General features: G+C 41.2%; 1 protein-coding gene across 5 annotated transcripts; it reads left to right on the top strand.

Moving 5' to 3' along the window:
* Positions 1–70: 70 nt before the first annotated feature.
* LOC136450376 (uncharacterized) lies at positions 71–17,832 on the top strand. 5 transcript variants are annotated; one of them, XR_010758317.1, is made up of 28 exons: positions 71–444; positions 1,458–1,617; positions 3,152–3,244; positions 3,565–3,667; positions 3,760–3,922; positions 4,398–4,572; positions 7,889–8,008; positions 8,143–8,730; positions 8,817–9,404; positions 9,571–9,639; positions 10,768–10,878; positions 11,171–11,413; positions 11,695–11,742; positions 11,833–11,973; positions 12,676–12,843; positions 12,925–12,987; positions 13,076–13,186; positions 13,441–13,524; positions 13,642–13,689; positions 14,067–14,141; positions 14,458–14,553; positions 14,822–14,902; positions 14,981–15,052; positions 15,347–15,391; positions 16,003–16,086; positions 16,169–16,272; positions 16,476–16,569; positions 16,919–17,832. XR_010758317.1 is itself a non-coding variant. In XM_066450775.1 (27 exons), exons 1-27 carry the CDS (start codon positions 320–322, stop codon positions 17,037–17,039), a joined length of 3,879 nt encoding a protein of 1,292 aa, XP_066306872.1. In that variant the 5' UTR covers positions 71–319; the 3' UTR covers positions 17,040–17,832. The 5 variants fall into 5 exon arrangements, 2 of the variants coding, with proteins under 2 accessions (XP_066306872.1, XP_066306873.1); XR_010758318.1 differs by having other exon boundaries at positions 16,923–17,034; XR_010758319.1 differs by lacking the exon at positions 16,919–17,832 and adding an exon at positions 16,666–16,895.
* The last annotated feature ends 1,381 nt before the right edge of the window (positions 17,833–19,213 follow it).

Consider the following 19,213-nt stretch of genomic DNA (forward strand, 5'->3'; position numbering starts at 1 on the left):
AATGATTTATGTGTAATTCTATTTTTTTTTAATGGCACACGGTAACAGGCTTTGCACATCAGTGGCCAGTCCTCTCGTTGGCCTGGCCCTCCTCCCCTCCTGCCCCACGTCGCCTGAGCGGCCGCCTGGCCGCGCCCTGCCCTGCTCCTCCCGCCGCCGCGTCGCCTGCCTCGCGGCCTGCGGCCACCGCCAAACACAAACCCTATCCCAAACCAGTCGCTGCTACTTACTCCTCACAGCCGTGGTCTCGTGCCCTAGATATCCCTCCGCGTGCCCGCGAGGCCCTGCACCCCTGAGCTAGGGTTTAGGCCCCAAGCCCATGGAATTCGAAGCAGACGGCGCCCGGTGGCCGCAGCCGCGAGGCGATGCCGCCGAAGCGCCGCCGCCGCCGGGAGACCGCGGGGAGATTGCTTCGCCCCGCTTCGATTCGTCTCGTGCCCTAAGGTGAGCTCCAGGGCTTCCTTATGGACTTTCGTATCCGTATGGAGTGATGCCATTCGTAGGCGTTCTGGCAAAATTGTTTTATATGGTTAGGTCCACTGTCTTCATGAATTTTGGGGCTTGTGACTGTTTTTTATTTGAGTAGACGTGATTGAAGTTGCTGAAATTGTTATATTAGTAACCTTCGTAGATCTGACATGCTCCGTTCTGCATCTGTGTGCCTACTTGTGAGATTTCTATGAGCTTGGGCTTGGCGAAATTGTGATTTTTGTTAGTAGTACAGCTGGCCTTCTGAGGGGTCTCTAGGTACTTGGTTGTCTAAGTTGGAACTTAATATCAGCAAAGACATGGAGAGATTAGTTGTTTTTTTCATGAACTACCAATATGCCAGAGGAATGCTCAGTTAATTTAGCTTGACTTTGCCGATACCATCTGGTTGGAGGGCAACACAATGGTGTCAAAGTTTTGTTTTGATACGGTTTTCATTAATTTGTCGAAGCATGGAGCTTTGGAATGATGGAGAGGAAAAAATCATGCTTGTGGGATATTTAGACATTTGAAGTTTTCATGGTTCACGGTATTATATATATTGTTATTTGGTCAAAGCAAAGTCTGTTTCAAGCAATGTTATCAAGTCGTCCGACAATCGCGATTAGTCGGGCTGATCGGTGCCATGGTGATCAGCTATGCCCTATGATTAGTTAGGATTAGTCGCGATTAGTCGAGCTGATCGGTGCCATGGTGACTAGGATTGATTAGACAATTTGATAACATTTTTCAAGGATATCTTTAAATCTGTATGTTGGTTTTGATGGCTTCTGATTCGAGTTTGTATTCTTTAAAGTGGCACTGATCTGCAGTGATAACTTGCTGAAATTCATTGGAATGAAAAAATGGACACGATGTTTAGCCTAGTGTGAATTAACAAAAAGAAATTGTGTTTATTTGTGTATTCCTTGCTTTCTGCTTGGGAAAATTATTGTGGTGGTTCTCATGTATCTGCTTCTTTCTGACAGATTGCTGAGAGAGCTTGACACAAATGTTACAGAAGATTTGGTTGTGCTGATGCCAAATTTGCTCTCATTTTTGAAGCATGATGATTCTGCGGTTGTTAAGAAATCTATAGCTAGGGGGACAAATTTATTTGCTGCTGTATTGGAAGAGATGACACTACAGGTTGTTCTTTGTAAAACAGAAGATATTCATTAATTAATGAATAAATCCACTGTTGTTGTAACTACCTACCGTTGTGATGTTGCTATGGTCATTTGACGAAGTTGCTTGCTTATCTTAATTGTGTCGGGAGCATCTCACAAACTCCATCCGATTGAAAAACTACGCTACAAGAAATGCCTATTTGCTAACATAAAACCTAGTTTTCATACAAAGAGTTTTTAAGCTCCAATTGACAAGCATTTTGCTGCAATGCATGTTCTAGTTGACTTATTATTGAAGACAGCGTAAAATCCAGCACTTTGTTGTTTTTACCTGTTTCTACTTTGTTCTTGCAGCAAAGTAACATACATTGACTATCATAAAGTGCTGCTGATGAAAGCACTTTTGTCTGTTCTCGACTTTCGGCATGTCGAGTGCATGCATCTTTTGTGATCGTCAAAGAACTTACTTTGCTACCATTAAAAGATCAATCATTTCAGTTGTTTGCAATGACTTTATGCCCAATGACCAAAACCTCCAAATCCTTGTGAACTCTGCTTCCACCATTCATTCATTCTGGCACTCATTGTTATGCCCAGTTGTTTATATATTTGCTACATTGTCTTATGAAAAACACTGGGGGCAAGAGCAGACCTAATCCAAGAAAATGCTGGAATAGTAGGGACAGAGACTTGCATGACAATTTGATGTTTTTTTTCAGTATCTGAGAAAAGTCAATCAATTAAAAAAGTGACCTTCTTGCCTTAACTCAACTATCTCAAACAATTATACTGGCATTAAAGTGATAATAAATGTACTGTAGTTTCCTTGTACTATTCATATTGCCATGAAAAAGAAATACATCCATCTTCATCGAGTTAAATATTTGAAGGAGTATCATAAATTCTTATATGTTCAACTTATTGTCAAGTTAGCTATAAAGTGGTGCTTCCCAGTGGTATACATGATCATATCCATGCAATAACAGGATTGTCAGAATTTGGTAGTGGTATATGAGCAACATATTCTTTTTGTGAAATGAGATTCTGAGCTTGTGTAGATAAGTGTTTCCCATTGGACTATGAGTTACACATCAAGCTCTAAATTTACATTTTGTGCTGTTGAGTTTAAACTACATGCTACCAATTGAAACTGAACTGATTTCTTACCTTGCAATGTCTAGAATTCCAACTATCACGAACCATTGAAATTTTATCAACAAATTGAGGCACACAGTACCAGTAGTTTAGATTGTTTGCTATTTGTTTTGGCTAATTTACAAGGATGATTTGTGATGAACTGTACAAGTTAAGACTTAATGTGACAATGCCTTAAACTGGGCTTTGGTTCAGATGAAACTCATGGCATTGTCCCCTTCTCTTTAGAAAATATGATGCACTGTCTGGGATCTGGATTGTATAAATCTGAACAATTGCTTTTCTTGGCATATTTGTCCTGCTTTGATTTGATGTTACCTATGAGGTAACTTTAAAATATTTGTAATTCACTATAATCATTCCTGGTACTCACTCTTCTACTGTAATTGTAAATCTAGGTTAACAAGTGCGGAAAACTTGAAACTTGGCTTGAAGACATGTGGGCTTGGATGAAGCAGTTCAAAGATGCAGTCTGTGGTGTGATGCATGAGGTTTGTTTAATTGTAGTTTATGCTGTATACATACAATATGTGCAATTGCTGTTGTTCTGTTGTGAGAAGTTGACACATCATGGAATTACTTAAAACTTTTCAAGTGTGAGGTCTTTATTGTTATATTCCCCTTCGTTTTGTGCAATATCTCAAGTCCCTCGATGATACTATTGTACTTTACTGCAGTGCTACCTGAGAGTATAACCATTTTTTTTAAAATGACATATGTGACCAGATGCAATGGTTGGTGCTGTCATTTCTAGGTCTATATTCTTTGTTAACTGTTACTGGCTGACACTATTGCTTGTGACATGTAACAGCCAGGCCCTATTGCAACTAAACTACTTGCTCTAAAGTTCGTTGAAACATGGATTTTGTGTTGCGCACCTCAAGCCAACAGTGACCAAACACAGCCAACTGAAGGTACCATTTTCCAGATTAACGGTAACAAGTACATGGGCAATATGTTTTGAGGGAAAATGGCTTTCACATTGACAAGTACACCTTCCATACAGGAAAAAACTGGAGATTTGATACTTCGCGATTATCTCAATTTCATCCTAGCCTTGATCCTGCTGTTTTGGAAGCTGATGCACATAGAGCTCTCCTCCTCCTCTTGGATATTCTTCGAACAGCTTATGCCCATCGAGGGTCCTTCCTAGTTGGCACCATTAATTCGTAAGAATATCTACCAGCTTTATCACATATGTTGAGCAGAAGTGATTCGTTACACTCCCACTATTCCGCCATTTCATCGTCTCTTTGAACTAGCTTCCTCTGTGTTTGAAGATGAACCTGAATTTATTTAATGCATGACATCAGTTACTAGCTATCCACATGTTTATCTTGAATATTGAATAGGTAAGCATTATGGAGCAATTGAATTACTTTAGCTGATTGACTGGTATCCTACTCTTTTTGTTACACAACCTGGGCTCTCTGTGATCTACTGACATATTATTTTGACCTTTGTGTGTGCTTGTGTGTTTGGCTCCTTGCTTGCTTGCTGTGAGCCCAGCTATGCATGCAGATGGAGTGTATCTTTGAAGCTTGAGACTGTGCATCCATTTGTGCTGTTTATCTTACAAGACTGCATAGCTGTCTGAGATGTATTTATTTGTTATTCTGAAATATAATATATGGCATTTGTCAGTGTTGCAGCAGTTGTAAAGATCCAACCAATTTACTATGACCGCGTGTTGCCAGTGTTGCTTGATTTTGACCCTGGCTTGGAGACTGCAAAGGGGGCACATTCAGCAAGCCTGCGGTATGCCGTAAGAGCAGCTTTTTTGGGGTTTCTACGGAGTCCTCACCAGGCAATGATTGAGGTTAGCTCATCTACTGGTTACACTTGTAGATTATGGTTCAGTTGTCATTAATAAATTATCTGATTTAATTTACATACCTCATGCCTTGATACAGCTCAAAGATTCTTAAACTGTTGCTATAGTTGATATTTGTTTGTGAGGAAGTATAACTTGGCTAGCTTATTAATATTCTCTTACACCAGATTATGGTCAATTAACTAACGGTAGTACAAATATGATGGTTGATAGTAAATATGCCTTGATGCATGAAGCTCATATGTGAATTGAGGACATGATTCAGCCCAGTATATTTGGATTATAAATCTCAATGTTTTTGAGGCGCCGCGGCGAGGCGCGGCGCCCGACCCTCTTCACAACGCCTAGGCGTTTGTGGCGGACGCCTAGGCGACGCCATACACACATTGTAAGGCGTTGTAAGCTAGAATTTTATATACTAGTGCAGCACATACATACCTCGTTTGTTGCCAATTCTTGAGCCTATGTTCCTTTCTTTCCTTTCCAAAAGCTCTTCTCCCATGTAGCATCCATCCCCCTTGAAGGAAACTGCATGACAATTACAGAATTCAGCAATCAAACAGGTTATCAGTTGCTGAGAATTAAATAGGAAACAATACACAAGAGGCAAGATAACAAATTAGCAAGCATTAGTGCATGCATGAGCATGACAAATGACATCATAGTCTGTCTCAAATAGTCCACAAACTTAGAATGAAGTACTGAACTCTAAAGCATACTAATTAAGTCAATTACACCAAAGCCATACAACAGGAGTGCAGGACAACACAAAAGTACAGCAAGGGTGCAGGACACAAAAGAATCCATCAGCAGGAGTGCAAATCTCTGTTTCAGCACTCAAAATCCATCATCAAACTCGTCAGGATCAGCAGCCTTGTCTTCTTCAGTAGCAGGAACATTGCCATCTTCTTCACACTCGCTCACTTCCGCATCATCATGTGGGTCTTCAACTTCATCTTCCTCTTCTCCATCTTCAGTAGCAGGAACAGGAACATTTCTTGAACGACTATAATGTTGAGTAAGAGTAGCTCTCCTAGGAAGATTACGACCCTGCAGCGCTTGTGATGCACCGGTGGCTTCATCAACATGCTGCCATGTGAGCTCATTGACAGCATCAGACCCTCGAGCACCCGGAATGGGCACATGCAATGAATCAGCCCATTCATTGTCCCAATCAAACTCCTCAATGACCAAAGGGTCATATTTCTTGCGTGCCTTCTCACGCATAAGCTGAAACCTTGTTCTAATCTTCCGATTGTATGAAACAAAAACAATATCATTCAATCTCTTGTGCAGCAGCCTATTCCTTTTCTTTGTATGCATCTACAAACAAAAAATCAGATGGGAAGCAAAACAAAAAATCAGATTGTATGCATCTAAATAGAAATTGTTAATCACAAGGATACTCACAAAATTGAAGGTACTCCAGCATCTCACAACCAGATGATGAAGCACAAAGACTAACTATACGCTTAGCAAGTCTTTGTAGTTCAATGGCTCGGCCACCATAAGAACGCCACCAATCAACTGGATGAAAAGTACAGCACATATTAGGAGTTTGGAATGCAATTAAGTTGCTGAAATTTGCAAGCTGAGATTAACAACACTTACGAGGACTCATTTTGTCATAGCTTTCCTTTGCCATTTTGTTTGAGAAGGCATCTCCACGTTGCTCTTCATACTCAAATGGCCTGCCTATTGATCTTCATTTGTGTTTCCACATCTGGTATCATTCTTCCAAGCACTTCAATAAAACAACCTCTTAGCTGCCCAACAGTGGCATCATCATTAGCTTTTACAAGAGGATAAAATTTTCCTGGGTTCAAATATAGTGCAGCCCCATACAATGGATGCTCCATTTGGTTCACCCAACGCTTCTCAATAAGTCCATGATACGCTTGAGCAGGCCCTGCTTGGTTGATATATTGAAGCTGAGCTTTATCCTATCTTTTGCATGATTCATTAGAGCTGTGACCTCTGGTATTGCAGGCTTCTCATCACCATCAACAGCCCTCAAAACAATTAAGAGTGGGGCATACCAGGCGGAATAGCAGAGTGGAGGCGGGGGGCATACCAGGCAGAAGGGGACCCGCAAAGTCGCAGTCAACAGGCGAGCTGACGGAGGAAGACTCGAGGCAGAGTCACATGAGCAGGTGGTGACCGTAGCAGCGACGTGTGATGATGCTGGAGCGGCTCCACGGCAGGGGTGGATGGCCAAGCGGAGATGCAGGGCCGGCTCCGCGGCAGGGGCGGCCGGCCGGTGGACACGAGCAGAGTAGTAGCCCAGCGGAGGTCGAGGTCCGTCCGCCGCCTTCTCTTTTCCTCTCCCCTCGCCCGCGGACGGCCAAGTGGAGATGCAGGGGCGGCTCCGTGGCAGGGGCGGTTGGCCGGTGGACACGAGCAGAGTAGCAGCCCAGCGGAAGTCGAGGTCCGTCCGTCGCCTTCTCTCTTCCTCTCCCCTCGCCCGCACTCGCGGTAAATGACTCGCGCGGCTACCTGGGCGCACGCGCGGTCGATTTCCCGCGCCTCTTACCTTTCCCGCGGGCGCGTGGTCGATTTCTCGCGGGGCCGCGCTCCTTTTGGCGCCCTTCCCCTACGACCGACATCCGGCGTCCGCGGCGCGGTTGTAGGCGTCCGCCCGACGCCATTCGCGCCTAGGCGACGCCTAATCCTATGAGGCGGACGCCATACACGGTGAGGTCGTGGCGACCCCGACGCCCAGGCCCTCGACCACGCCTTGTCGCCTAGGCGACTACTAAAAAACATTGATAAATCTATGTGAACTTTGTCAAAACTTTAAAAGATGATTTTGTAAGCAGATCTTTACAACCAAGGATGATACTCCTCAATCTTAATCTGGATTCGTGTGGCAAAAATAGGTGATACTAACAAAGTCGGAGTTATGATAAGAAAGATGGGATCATGCACTATAGGATCTGAATGTATGGCATTGGTTTTTTGTAGACTCGTTCCACCAAGCTCAAACCAAGAGTGTGTGGCAACAGTATCTGGTCTGAGCTGTCCAGTTTCCTTTCAGGGAGTCACTTCCGTGGAGACAATCCCTACTCCCCTCCCTTCCTTTTCTTCTCGATCAGGTTGCTTGCTTGTGTTTGTTGTTGTAACTTAATAAAGTGACTAATATGTTTATGAGCTATTTTTTTGGAGACATTTTGTTTTCTTTTGAGAAACTCTACATCAGTTCTGCATTGCTTTTCCTAATTGTGTGTAGGATTTACATATCCATATTTGTTTTTTGATGTATATTACTTGTCAAGCTAACCAGACTTTTTTCTCTTGACAGTCTAAAGACATATTAGTAAGGCGGCTGCGTGTTCTCAGCCCTGGTGAGGCAATGGAACAAAATATTAGGCAGGCAGAGAAGATGTCTAGAAATATAGAGCGTGCTTCTCGTGCTATCAAGGTATATATTTGCATGCTTATACAGTTTTGCTCATTGGATTGCACATGTATACATTTGAAAAATATGCTTCCTCAATAAGTATATATTGTTTTTTCTCTTCTGAAGAATTGTAGTTTTTTTTCCTTATGCTGCAGGATGAGTCTACATCATGGGAGATGCCTTATGGAGATATTAATCGGAAGAAACCTGCTGCCCGATCAAGTGATATTCTTACTACGTCTGATGGCATAGCTAAGAGAGCAAGATTTGACATGTCTGCCACTTCAAATCTGCCAGTTCTGGGATCCTCTGAATATTCTGATATGCAGGCTGACAATGGTTCCAGTGTGGGTCATTCGTCTGATCCAGCCATATTGAATAATGACGTGTCGCCTGTCGAGAAGATGATTGAAATGATTGGTGCTTTACTTGCTGAAGGAGAAAGAGGAGCTGAATCCTTGGGTATTCTTGTCTCAACAGTAGAGGCAGATGTCATGGCTGACATTGTGATAGAAACAATGAAACATCTACCGGAAGCTTCATTTCATTTGGCAACAAATAACGGTGTCCAGCAACTGAATTTTAAATATTCCTCTGGTCTCCTAACACAAAACCTACCAGCCAATTCAGACTCTGCACTGTTCGCTGCAAAATCGACACCTACAGCAGATGGAGTCAGCATATCACCATCTGATGCCTTTGTTATGACTAGCGTTCATGATGCTAAGCGTGATCCAAGAAGGGTATGATCTATCTTTTGGTGATGTTGAGGTTGTGTTTTATGAAGTCAACAGAAAATGCCTATTCTGAGGATGCTGATGTCTTGCAGGACCCTCGTCGCCTCGATCCACGGCAGATAGTTTCACCTTCTGCTGTAAATTCGATACAGGTGAAGATGGAAACCAATAGTGTGCATCAAACAAATAATCTGTCGAACACACTCTACTCCAATTCTGGGAAGGCTGAAAACTATTCAGACTATTCAGGAGATTTACAAAAAAACGAAGATGAACAGCACTCAGCTTCTCAACCTAATCAAACAATTGGCAATGATAAGTTGGAGCTTCTGGATGTTGTCACTGAACCGGAGCCAACATCTGAAGTCGAGGCACCACTGGATGTCTGGATTCATTCTTCTGATGTTGATGAAGATATGGTGAAACCCATGTCTTCAGAAGTTATTTCCCTTGACGAATCTGATAGTATGGATTTAGAGGTTGACCCCTTTTTACCAGCTCCGGAGGCATCAACACCAGAGGACACCAATCATGACTTGCCAGTTATTACGTCTCAGTTGGAATTAAGTGAAAAAGGGAAAATCTCAATTAACAAACTAGCCATTGGGCGGATACTCGAAGATTACAAGAAAAATAGTCTCAATGCCAGATTTTCTTTGCTTGCCCATTTGATTGCGCAGGTATCATTTTGGTATTGTAATATTTAGTCTAGTATACATATTCTATAGTCAAATGCTTAGTAGCTCCATTTTTTGAAATCTCTTTTATTTACTTGCTATAAATATTTTATATGTTGCTTGAGTAGTTTTGTCTAACACTGTTTTTTCTCATAATTTGTCTTCGCAGAGTGCTGATGATGATAACATTATGGATTTGATTCAGGGGCACATTATCTTTCACTCTCGTGATCAGAAGGTACTTCACTAATAATGAATTATATCCACTGTTTGGTGTTACCAGCATTGCTGTAACCACAGCAGATACATCCAACTTTTCAATCAAATTACTAGGAATTTGCATTTGGCTGAGTTGAGGGTCTGAATTCGTTATTGTTTATTAGGATTTAATGCACATACAAATTATATTATTTCATGAGATGTAAGTTCAGACGTTAAAATTGGTACCAGGTTATTATTTTTTATTGGAGTGAACATGACTTGAATACATCATAGACAGGTTGGTAATTATTTTTCGTATACATATGTGCAATTGTCATGACTAGGGTTCACTTGTCGAAGTGATCTTTTTTGTTTTTTATCCATGCGCCCTTTTCTGCTGACCTTGAGCTAGTTTCTGCGTTCTGCGTTCATTAAGTTGAGTTAATGCTCCTAAGGCACAGTTGTTTCAACTCCTCGCTGGCTTCTGTAGGCCAAAATCCAGAAGCTGAAACAGACAGACAGCTTCAACCAAAGGTCTAAAAGACAGGCTATGTGTGTACTAAAAGCCAAATGCTGGCTTGGACTTTGGAGGAGCTTTTGCAGTCTTCTGTTGGATGCTTTTCTGAGGAGCATTACATTATATACATTTCATTCATTCAAAAACTTATCCAAGAGACAGCTTCTCCAGCTTTTGAAAAAGCTGGCTTTTACCAGCAGCCACAAAAGGCAGCTTTTCTAAAAACTACAACTCAAACAAACAGGCCGTACATCATATCCAAGACTTCACTTAAATTACATCTCCTATTTTCTCATATAGGGTCCATTCTAAACATAAGCCCGTCCTAAATTGTTTTCTCCCATAGCAGTTCCCCTAAATCTCAACCTCCTATTTTTTTAAGGTAGGGTGGACGAGGGAGTGACTCAAATTTGAGGTAGAGGGTGATTTAGGGTGCCACTAAATATGTTGGGTAGTGGCACTCTCGGGGAAATGGAGATACAAAGTGTCAGCTATGTTTGTGCTGTTCGAACTTGCTCTGTTTGTCACGTGAATTGCAATTGTCAATGCCCAGATCTGCATGGGTCCCATCATGATCATATAAGCATATTGGTTGACTGGTAACTTTACCCCTCCTAAGATATTTCTGAGGTACATGTGTTTTTGTAGGGGTATGAACTGGCAATGCATGTGTTGTATCAGCTGCAGAGTATCAGTGTTGCTAATTCACCAGAAAGCACCTCCACTTCTAAACATTACGAGAAGTTCTTTATATCACTTGTAAGCATGCTCATAATAGTATTATATCTTAGGGGCTCTTGTGTTCTTGCCCCTACTTTGATGTGCAATTGTGATTTTGCCCTCGTTTTTCTAACTTTGTGATTTTGCCCTTCACTACGAGCAAGTCAATGCGATTTTGCCCCTAGTCAACGGTCAAAACAGGGGCAAATTCACAAAGACCAGGGGCAAAATCACAATTGCACTTCAAAATAAGGGGCAAGAACCCTATATCTTATTAATGTTCTTTCTGAGAGTCAAAACATCTTTTCATCTCCTTTGTTCTCATCTCTAGGCGAGGTCCTTGATTGATTCACTGCCTGCTTCAGACAAGTCTTTTAGCAAACTTTTGTGCGATGCACCATATCTACCTGAGTCTTCGTTTAGATTACTGGAGGATCTTTGCATGTCAGAAGACAACAGCCAACAATTAAAGGATGGGGATGGGGACCGTGTTAACCAAGGCCTGGGAACTGTATGGAGCCTTATCTTGGGTCGGCCTCCGCTTCGCCATGTTTGCTTGGATATTGCTCTGAAGGTTAGCTTGTTTCCTTTTCCACTGGTAGTAATATAATCAGAGAATTTTCTAAGTTGCTTGTCAATGTTTGAGTTTACTTATGTTATCTTCATTTCTCTGTTGTGTAAATATGTCCATGAACCTCAAGTGCAGGCATGTGGGATGCATGGCTCACATTTTGTTGTACTATAATTTCCAGTTTATGAGAATATCAACCATAGTTCAGATTGATGGTACAAATTCTTTTTATGTGGCTGGTACATTGGTCTGTGCTGCACTTACCTTCTGTTGTGAATTTGCAGTGTGCTGCCCACTCTCAAGATGAAGTCAGGGGAAAGGCAGTTAGATTGGTATGGGAGCAGCATTGCCTTATCTTTTCATTGTTTTGACCTGATATAATACTACGCTATGTAATGCTGATACATGCATTCTATTTGTAGGTTGCAAAAAGGCTCTATGATCTAAAATATGCAACAGAAAAAATAGAGCAGTTTGCCATAGAGAGTCTTGTGGGAGTTGCTAATGAGCATACTGTGGACGCAGATATTAATTTGAAATCCTTGAAAGAATCTACAGCTGAGGTAACTCTAAATTACTTTGATACTCTTTGCTGTTGATCTCATTTCTTTGTCAGTTTCTGCTAGGGGATGAAAAAGAGATTCCTAACTATTCAAATACCTTATTAGAATTCAGCAAATGTATTGTAATTTCTTCTTGAAATTGTAGTTTATGTTCCCTTTGACGTTGTATTTCACTTTAAAGTGAAATATGGATGTGAATCTACCTGAAGCGCTTTTCTTATGCATTTGTATTTGAATTTTAATTTGAGAAACTATCATACACGTTTTCTGTAGCATGGTTTTTGGTTAAAACCAAGGAGTATATAAAACTGATGTATGGGATCGTTGAAAGTTCAGCTTACTTTAGTTGTTTTGGACTTTTGGTTAAGAAGAAACTTGTAGTCTTGTACTAATTGATGGGACATTGAGCTTGTCACTTGGTTATGGAACCTCTAGTCTCTTGATTGTTTACTGAGCATCTATTGCATTAGATGGCAGTACCTGACTTGTTTTGCCATCTAGCAGTGTAGAATAGGGGTTGGGTTTCTTAGAACTTAATTATTTGCAGCTCTCCTCTAATTTCTGTAGTTGTGTTATGACTTTTACTTTATGGTGTAGGGAGAATGTTCTAATATTCTTTATGGTGTCTTAAGAGTGTAGATTATTCACAATAGTTGCTGTATTTTGTTTTCTTCACTGATGAATGGTCTTTCATGAAAGCAGATTGAGGTAGGCAGTCAGGGAACTTCAGTTAGTGGCTCCCAGATCCCAGATACTGAGTTTTCTGAAAATGACCCATTCAAGACATCATCGGTTTCACCAAAACAGTCAGCAGTATCTGTATCTGAGGCAAAACGCCGTACTTCTTTGTTCTTTGCACTTTGCACCAGGGTATCCATATGAAAAATAGTACCTTTGCTCTTTTCTGTCTTCCTTTTGAGTGGTGGTAAAAGCATTTTTTTCTTCTTCCAGAGACCTAGTCTTCTTCAACATCTGTTCGATGTTTATGGAAGGTCTCCAAAAGTTGTCAAGCAGGTGCTGCCTTTATTTTTGCACTGTAGGTTTCTAAATATTGACTAGTTAATACGTTACTGACTGCTCATCATGGTGCAAATTTATGCAGTGTATCCATTGGCATATGCCCAATCTTATAAGAAATCTGGGGCCCTCATGTCCTGAGATGCTGAACATAATTCATAATCCACCTGAAGGCAGTGAACATCTTATTACCTTGGTACCATTTGGTTTCTGGCTTCTCTTTATTAATTCCTCCATCCCAAAATAAATCAATTCCTAGAATCACCCTAAGTCTTAACTATTTCATGATGTATCTAGTGATATTAATTTGATGTCATAAATATTGGTGCTATTTTCATTTGGTCAAATTTAAAATAGTGACTTAGAGCACCTCTAGAAGTTGATTTAATTTGGGATGGAGGAAGTACAAATAGGTTCCATAAACTTATTGCTTGTTTTCTCATTTTAAAGACACTGCAAACATTGACCGAAGATTCAAATCCTTCATCTGACCTAGTTGCTGCTGTTAAACAATTATATAATACCAAGCTGAAGGTATGCATAAATTCTGCTTGTGCTGTGTACTGCTTCGTATTTACCTGCTTGCACTTGTAACATGTTTACTATTTGTTATTTAATGTGTTTGCTGAATCTTTTGACTTTATCTGGCAGGATGCATCTATTCTCATCCCCTTACTGCCTTCATTTCCAAAGGAGGAGGTACATGCTTCAAATAGTATTTCTCCAGCATTGATCACTTCCCTGTTTGATAGTGACTTTGGGTTATTTAAATTGTGATAAATGTAAATTTATTTAGAAGTTAGACGGCAGTATTGAGTGGCAAATTAACCTGCACATGATAAAATAAAAGTATGTTCCAGGCCATTTTGAGAAATCATTACTGATCTTAATCTTATTGCAATTTCTTTGTTGAATATTTCAAACTGTGGTTCTTAACAAATGCAATTATTTTATGTTTATCATGCATTTTTTCTTCGGTTCTCATTACTATAGATTTCAATCTTTTTTGCATAATGGTATAATTGACAAGTCCTTATATTGCACTTAACATTTTCTCTTATTATACTGGCTCTCAGGTATTGCCTATATTTCCTAGGCTAGTTGATCTCCCGCTTGAGAGATTCCAAGACGCACTTGCTCGGATATTGCAGGTGATTTTACTGTGCTTATTGCACTCCGTTGATAGGCATTATGACCCCCCGCCACCCCCCCCCCCCCCCCGTTTAGCTCAGAACAAAGACCTGTCTGAGCTTTAGATTTTATGGGGGCGAATCGTTGAAGTATGAGCAGACTCTCTGTTTCAGTGCTGATCTGATGCACCTTATTTATGTTTTCAGCATGACTATTTATTTTTATGGTCGACACAATGATGCCCGTGTTTTGTTGTAAAAGGATGCACACACAATCTATTTTTTTAAGCAAGTGATAAGTTTTTTCTCTAATCTTTTCTATTTTTACATTGGACAGGGAACTGCTCATACTGGTCCAGCATTGACTCCTGCTGAAGTTCTGATTGCAATTCATGATATTAACCCTGAAAAAGATAAAGTTGCCCTAAAGAAGGTAATGTCATTTACTATAGTTGTCTTTAATATCATGTTCATAATATTCTGACATGCTATACACAATTAACATAGCCCCTGAGTACCTTGTATGTTGCACTAGCCTCCCAAAATAATTGAGTTCTCAAGAGAAACATATATATTTTTGGAACATTTTTTGAATTCCAGATTTTGTACCCAAATGCATCCTCATGGATTTGTTTAAATGTGTGCCATGTGTTTTTTTTATTGCATGAATTTCTTCAGCTGCTGATGGAGACTCATTTCAGGTCACGGATGCTTGCACGGCTTGCTTTGAGCAACGTACGGTATTTACTCAGCAGGTTTTGGAGAAGTCACTCAATCAATTGGTACTTACATTACCACTGCAAATGGAGTTTTGTGCGTCTTTTTTTTCATCTTGCCTAATAATTTGAACTGTCTTGCAGGTTGACAGAATACCAATTCCTCTTCTTTTTATGAGAACAGTTATTCAAGCGCTTGATGCTTTCCCTGCTTTGGTATGCTGATTTTATTTTGAGTTATACACAACGAATTTTATCTGTTCATATTTGTTGGTAAAAAGCTTGATCATCTATTCCTTTTGTAATCAGTGTGTACACTCTTAAATATACTATTATATCTAAACGGTAACTTGCCAACCAACCTATTTGTACATATACACTTGCTAATCAGATGCATATAATTGTAATAAACCTTTTCCTCTATATTGTTTACAAAGACAATAGTTTTGTTTCAGAAACTAACATTGTTTTTTTAGATTTTCGCTCATCTGACCATTGTTACTTATTCAGGTTGATTTTGTCATGGGAATACTCTCCAGGCTCGTCAATAAACAGGTCTAAAAATTTCTAGTGTATCATGCAGTCATACTTTATTTTAGGACCTGTTTAATTTCCTATGCTGTTATTGATTGGGCAAACAATAATCCATGCTATATCAAAGCTTAACAAAAGTCCCATAAAGTTGTTTCTGTAGGTATATTCTTTAAGTTGTTTGTGTTGCTATATTCTTACCTAGTGAAAGAAGCTAGGTTGACATTTATATACGATACCATTCAACTGTTCTAACTCATGTGGTGTAACAAAGCTTAACCAAAATCTCATAAAGTTGTTTCTGTCACTATATTTTTACCTAGCGAAAGCAGCTAGGTTAACAGATATATACGCTACCATTGGAGTGTTCTACCTCATTTCGTGTGTAGTTCACTTTTTTATATATGCAACTTGTTAGAAACCTAATATAGCCATTGTGCCTTGTTTAGCAGATTTGTTATCATTGATGCGTGCTGATATAGCGTGTAGTTTGAAATTCTTTTTGGGTACACACACAAAACAAACTATTCTTGTAACTTAAGATCGCAAAGAAACTGAGGAGGAAGGCCATTAAGTAGGTTTTCTGTTTTGACTAATTGAGTTCTGAGCCTTTGGATTTATTTTTCTTGCTGCAGATATGGAAAATGCCAAAGCTATGGGTTGGGTTTTTAAAATTGTCATTCCAAACTCAGCCACGTTCTTTTGATGTCTTATTACAGGTATACCTTGTTATGCAACTGAAACATTCATGTATATCCATTATTCAGTTTTACTGATATCCATTCATGCTGCTACATGTAGCTACCTTCACCACAACTTGAGTTTATGTTGAATAAATATCCCAATCTTCGGACACCTCTTTCTTCCTTTGTTAATCAGCGGAATATGCATAACACCTTGCCCAGGTACCTTCGCAATATTTGTATTAGTGTTACAAGCTTCTCAAATTTTCATACACCCACCCTTTTGATGGCTTGAGATACTTAAGCCTCCAGTTAAGTTGCTATAAACTGAGTCATCAACACTATTGTCGGTTTCTTTATTTTTATTGGTTTGCTGTGTAAAATTGCTGAAAATGCAAATTCGGGGTCGGGGTGGGGTGGGGCAGGGGCTGCTTATGATAAATCAAGACCCTTAAAGAGATCCTTTGATGTGAGTATTTGTGCTTGGACTAGCATCCAAGGATTCATCTCCTTTCTAAGGTCTGGAATCTATGATGGCCTTCTATTTTTTATGCAAATATCATTCTTTGGTTTAAGCACACAAATATAAAATCAACTCCTAATTTTCATTGCAAGAAACAATTCAAAGTGGTAGCAAAGATCACATCGAGTTTTACACATGTTGTACTGTGAGTGCCAACTTCATATCGTGTGCCCTAATGGTTTCAAACCGTGTCATGTTCATTCAGATATGTAACTTTTACTCGGTTTTTTAGTCATCTCAGTATTCCATCAATGAAGTGATCAATAGTATCATAGTTGTTGGCTTGTTGCATTCTTTGTGTTTTTATTTCTGATGTGCCTTGTCTGGTGTTTCTCATAATTGCAGACAGATTTTGAACATTCTGGGTTTTCTTAGTGAACCACAGCAGGCACCAATGACGTTTGTGCCTGCTACATTACAAACAGCGGATGCAACCACCTCTCTTCCTGGTGCAACCCAGATGTGAATATAATGTTGTGGAAGCTATCAGACGCAAGAAAGGTCAATGCACATACAGATCTTCGTAGACAATAGTGCGCAGAACAGACGGATCATCAATGAAGATTGCTGCCCCTCTGATGTGTACTATTTTGCAATGACTGGTTATAAGCAACTCCGCATGGAGAATGGGAGATGTTGACAGGAGCCACCGAGGTGATTGTATGGCGTGAGGTCCTGTTTGTGTCCTGGAGATTGGAGATTTTGCTCCAGTGGAACGGAAGTCATCCAACTTTTATAGTAGCTTTACTATTGTGGCAATATGTAGTCGTCGTGGTTCTGGGAGTCTGGCCCTTGCAGATAAAAAGGACGGAGAAGGTTGTTTACAGGAAAGTCGGAATTACCCCATCTTCATTGTTTTCCAACGAGGAAGTCAGATTACAGCTGCTGCATTCCTTTCATTGGGAGCAGGCATTAGACTAATTTACTCTAACCATTGTTGTAACAATTTGTCTGTGTACATTAGTTAATAATTGAGTTTTGCTGCTAGTGTTAGCGAACACATCTGCTTCCATTTGTTTGGTCATCATTTCTGCCGTCAGTAATTTCCCGCCATGAGCCCCTAATCAAGAAAAATGTTTTAGATCGGGTCAATGCATCATATGTCTATTTCTTTGATTTCATATTTCAATAGGTTTCTCGTTGGAGTTTGTAACGACCCAAATGATCATTATTTGTAAGATAATCAGCATTACACGAGCTACATCTACTGGGCATAATTGCATCTAATGGTCAAAGACGTCCTTGAGCTCCGTTTTTCATCCAACCGTGACTTCGCCAAACTCTAGGACGCACGAGCGGCACGAGCATAGTAGCCGGCCCATCTCAATCCTCAGCCCAAAATGCCACGCTCGGTCCTTCGCCTTCGCGGCTTCGCCGCCGTCGTTCTCGTTGCAGCCGGCCCCAGCCGGAGGCGGCGAGTGTGGCGGCCGTTGCGGGCCCGCGGCAACACGTGCGAGTGGCCGTCGTGGGGCCGCGGTTAGGCGCACAGGAGGCGACCGGTGTGGCGCATAGGGGCAGCGGTAGCCATCGCAGCTGCACGGGCGGACGTCGCAGGCGAGAGCTCCATGGTGCGAGGGCCGAGGCCGCGGGCCCGACGAGCGGGTGCAGAATGTGGAAGCGCGGGCGCGGCGAACCAAAGAGCAGGTGTGGCGGAAGTACTAGCTACGACGACGAGCTGCAGTCACTGGAGATGGCTAAAGGCCTTCTTCTCCTCTTCCATGGCGATGGCGTTCCTTCTCCAGCGCTAGATGGCACGGCAATGAGGAAGACGGCGGCGGAGGCAAAGGACTAAATCGCCATGGTGAGCTATCGTGGCGCCTTGGGCTGAGATGGGCTAAGGCCCAGCGCATGGAAGCCTGGTGGAGCCGGTCACCGTTCGATCTCGGCGAAGGGTCACCGTTAGAGGATCTCGCCACAGCGACAAAACGACACCTCCCTCTTCTTCCCTCCTTCGCTCCCTAGTCCCTACAGGGCAGCACACTGCACACCATCACCAGGCGAGGTGCGCAAGAGGGCAACGACGTTGGGCGAAAAGAACGGTGTACACGCCAAGAAAAAGGGTACAGGGGAAGATAGAACTCCCACCTTGATTTTTGGAAAGATAGAAGTAATTTGTGGCCACAAAATAAAGCGGATATATAGCCCGCGTTTATATCAAAAAAATTTTAAGTTTCGGCTACCGTAGCACTTTCGTTTGTATTTGACAATTAATGTCTAATTATGGACTAGTTAGGTTCGAAAGTTTCGTCTCGCGATTTCTCATCCAACTGTGCAATTAGGTTTTTTTCGTCTATATTTAGTACTCCATGCATGTGCCGCAAGATTCGATATGATGGATACTACGCAGAAAATTTTGGGAACTAAACAGCCCATAGGCTATTGAGGAACCGATGGAGAGACAGTTCAATAAATACGAAGTATTGTCAGTACTTCCAGAGATGCTCTAAACCCCGAGGTGGCAAGCAGCAGGCTCAACAAGAATTAAAGAATGATACTACCGGATTGCACAACCAAGACTATCACCAACAGTCCAAATCCAAACATAAGACCCATTCTAAGGATTAGGTCACGCATAGTCACTGGGTTCTCCAACAGTGAACCCAAAATTTCCTCCCTCCGCCGGCGAGCCTAGCCCCACGC

The sequence above is a fragment of the Miscanthus floridulus genome, chromosome 5, assembly GCF_019320115.1.
Source record: "Miscanthus floridulus cultivar M001 chromosome 5, ASM1932011v1, whole genome shotgun sequence".
Lineage (NCBI taxonomy): Eukaryota > Viridiplantae > Streptophyta > Magnoliopsida > Poales > Poaceae > Miscanthus > Miscanthus floridulus.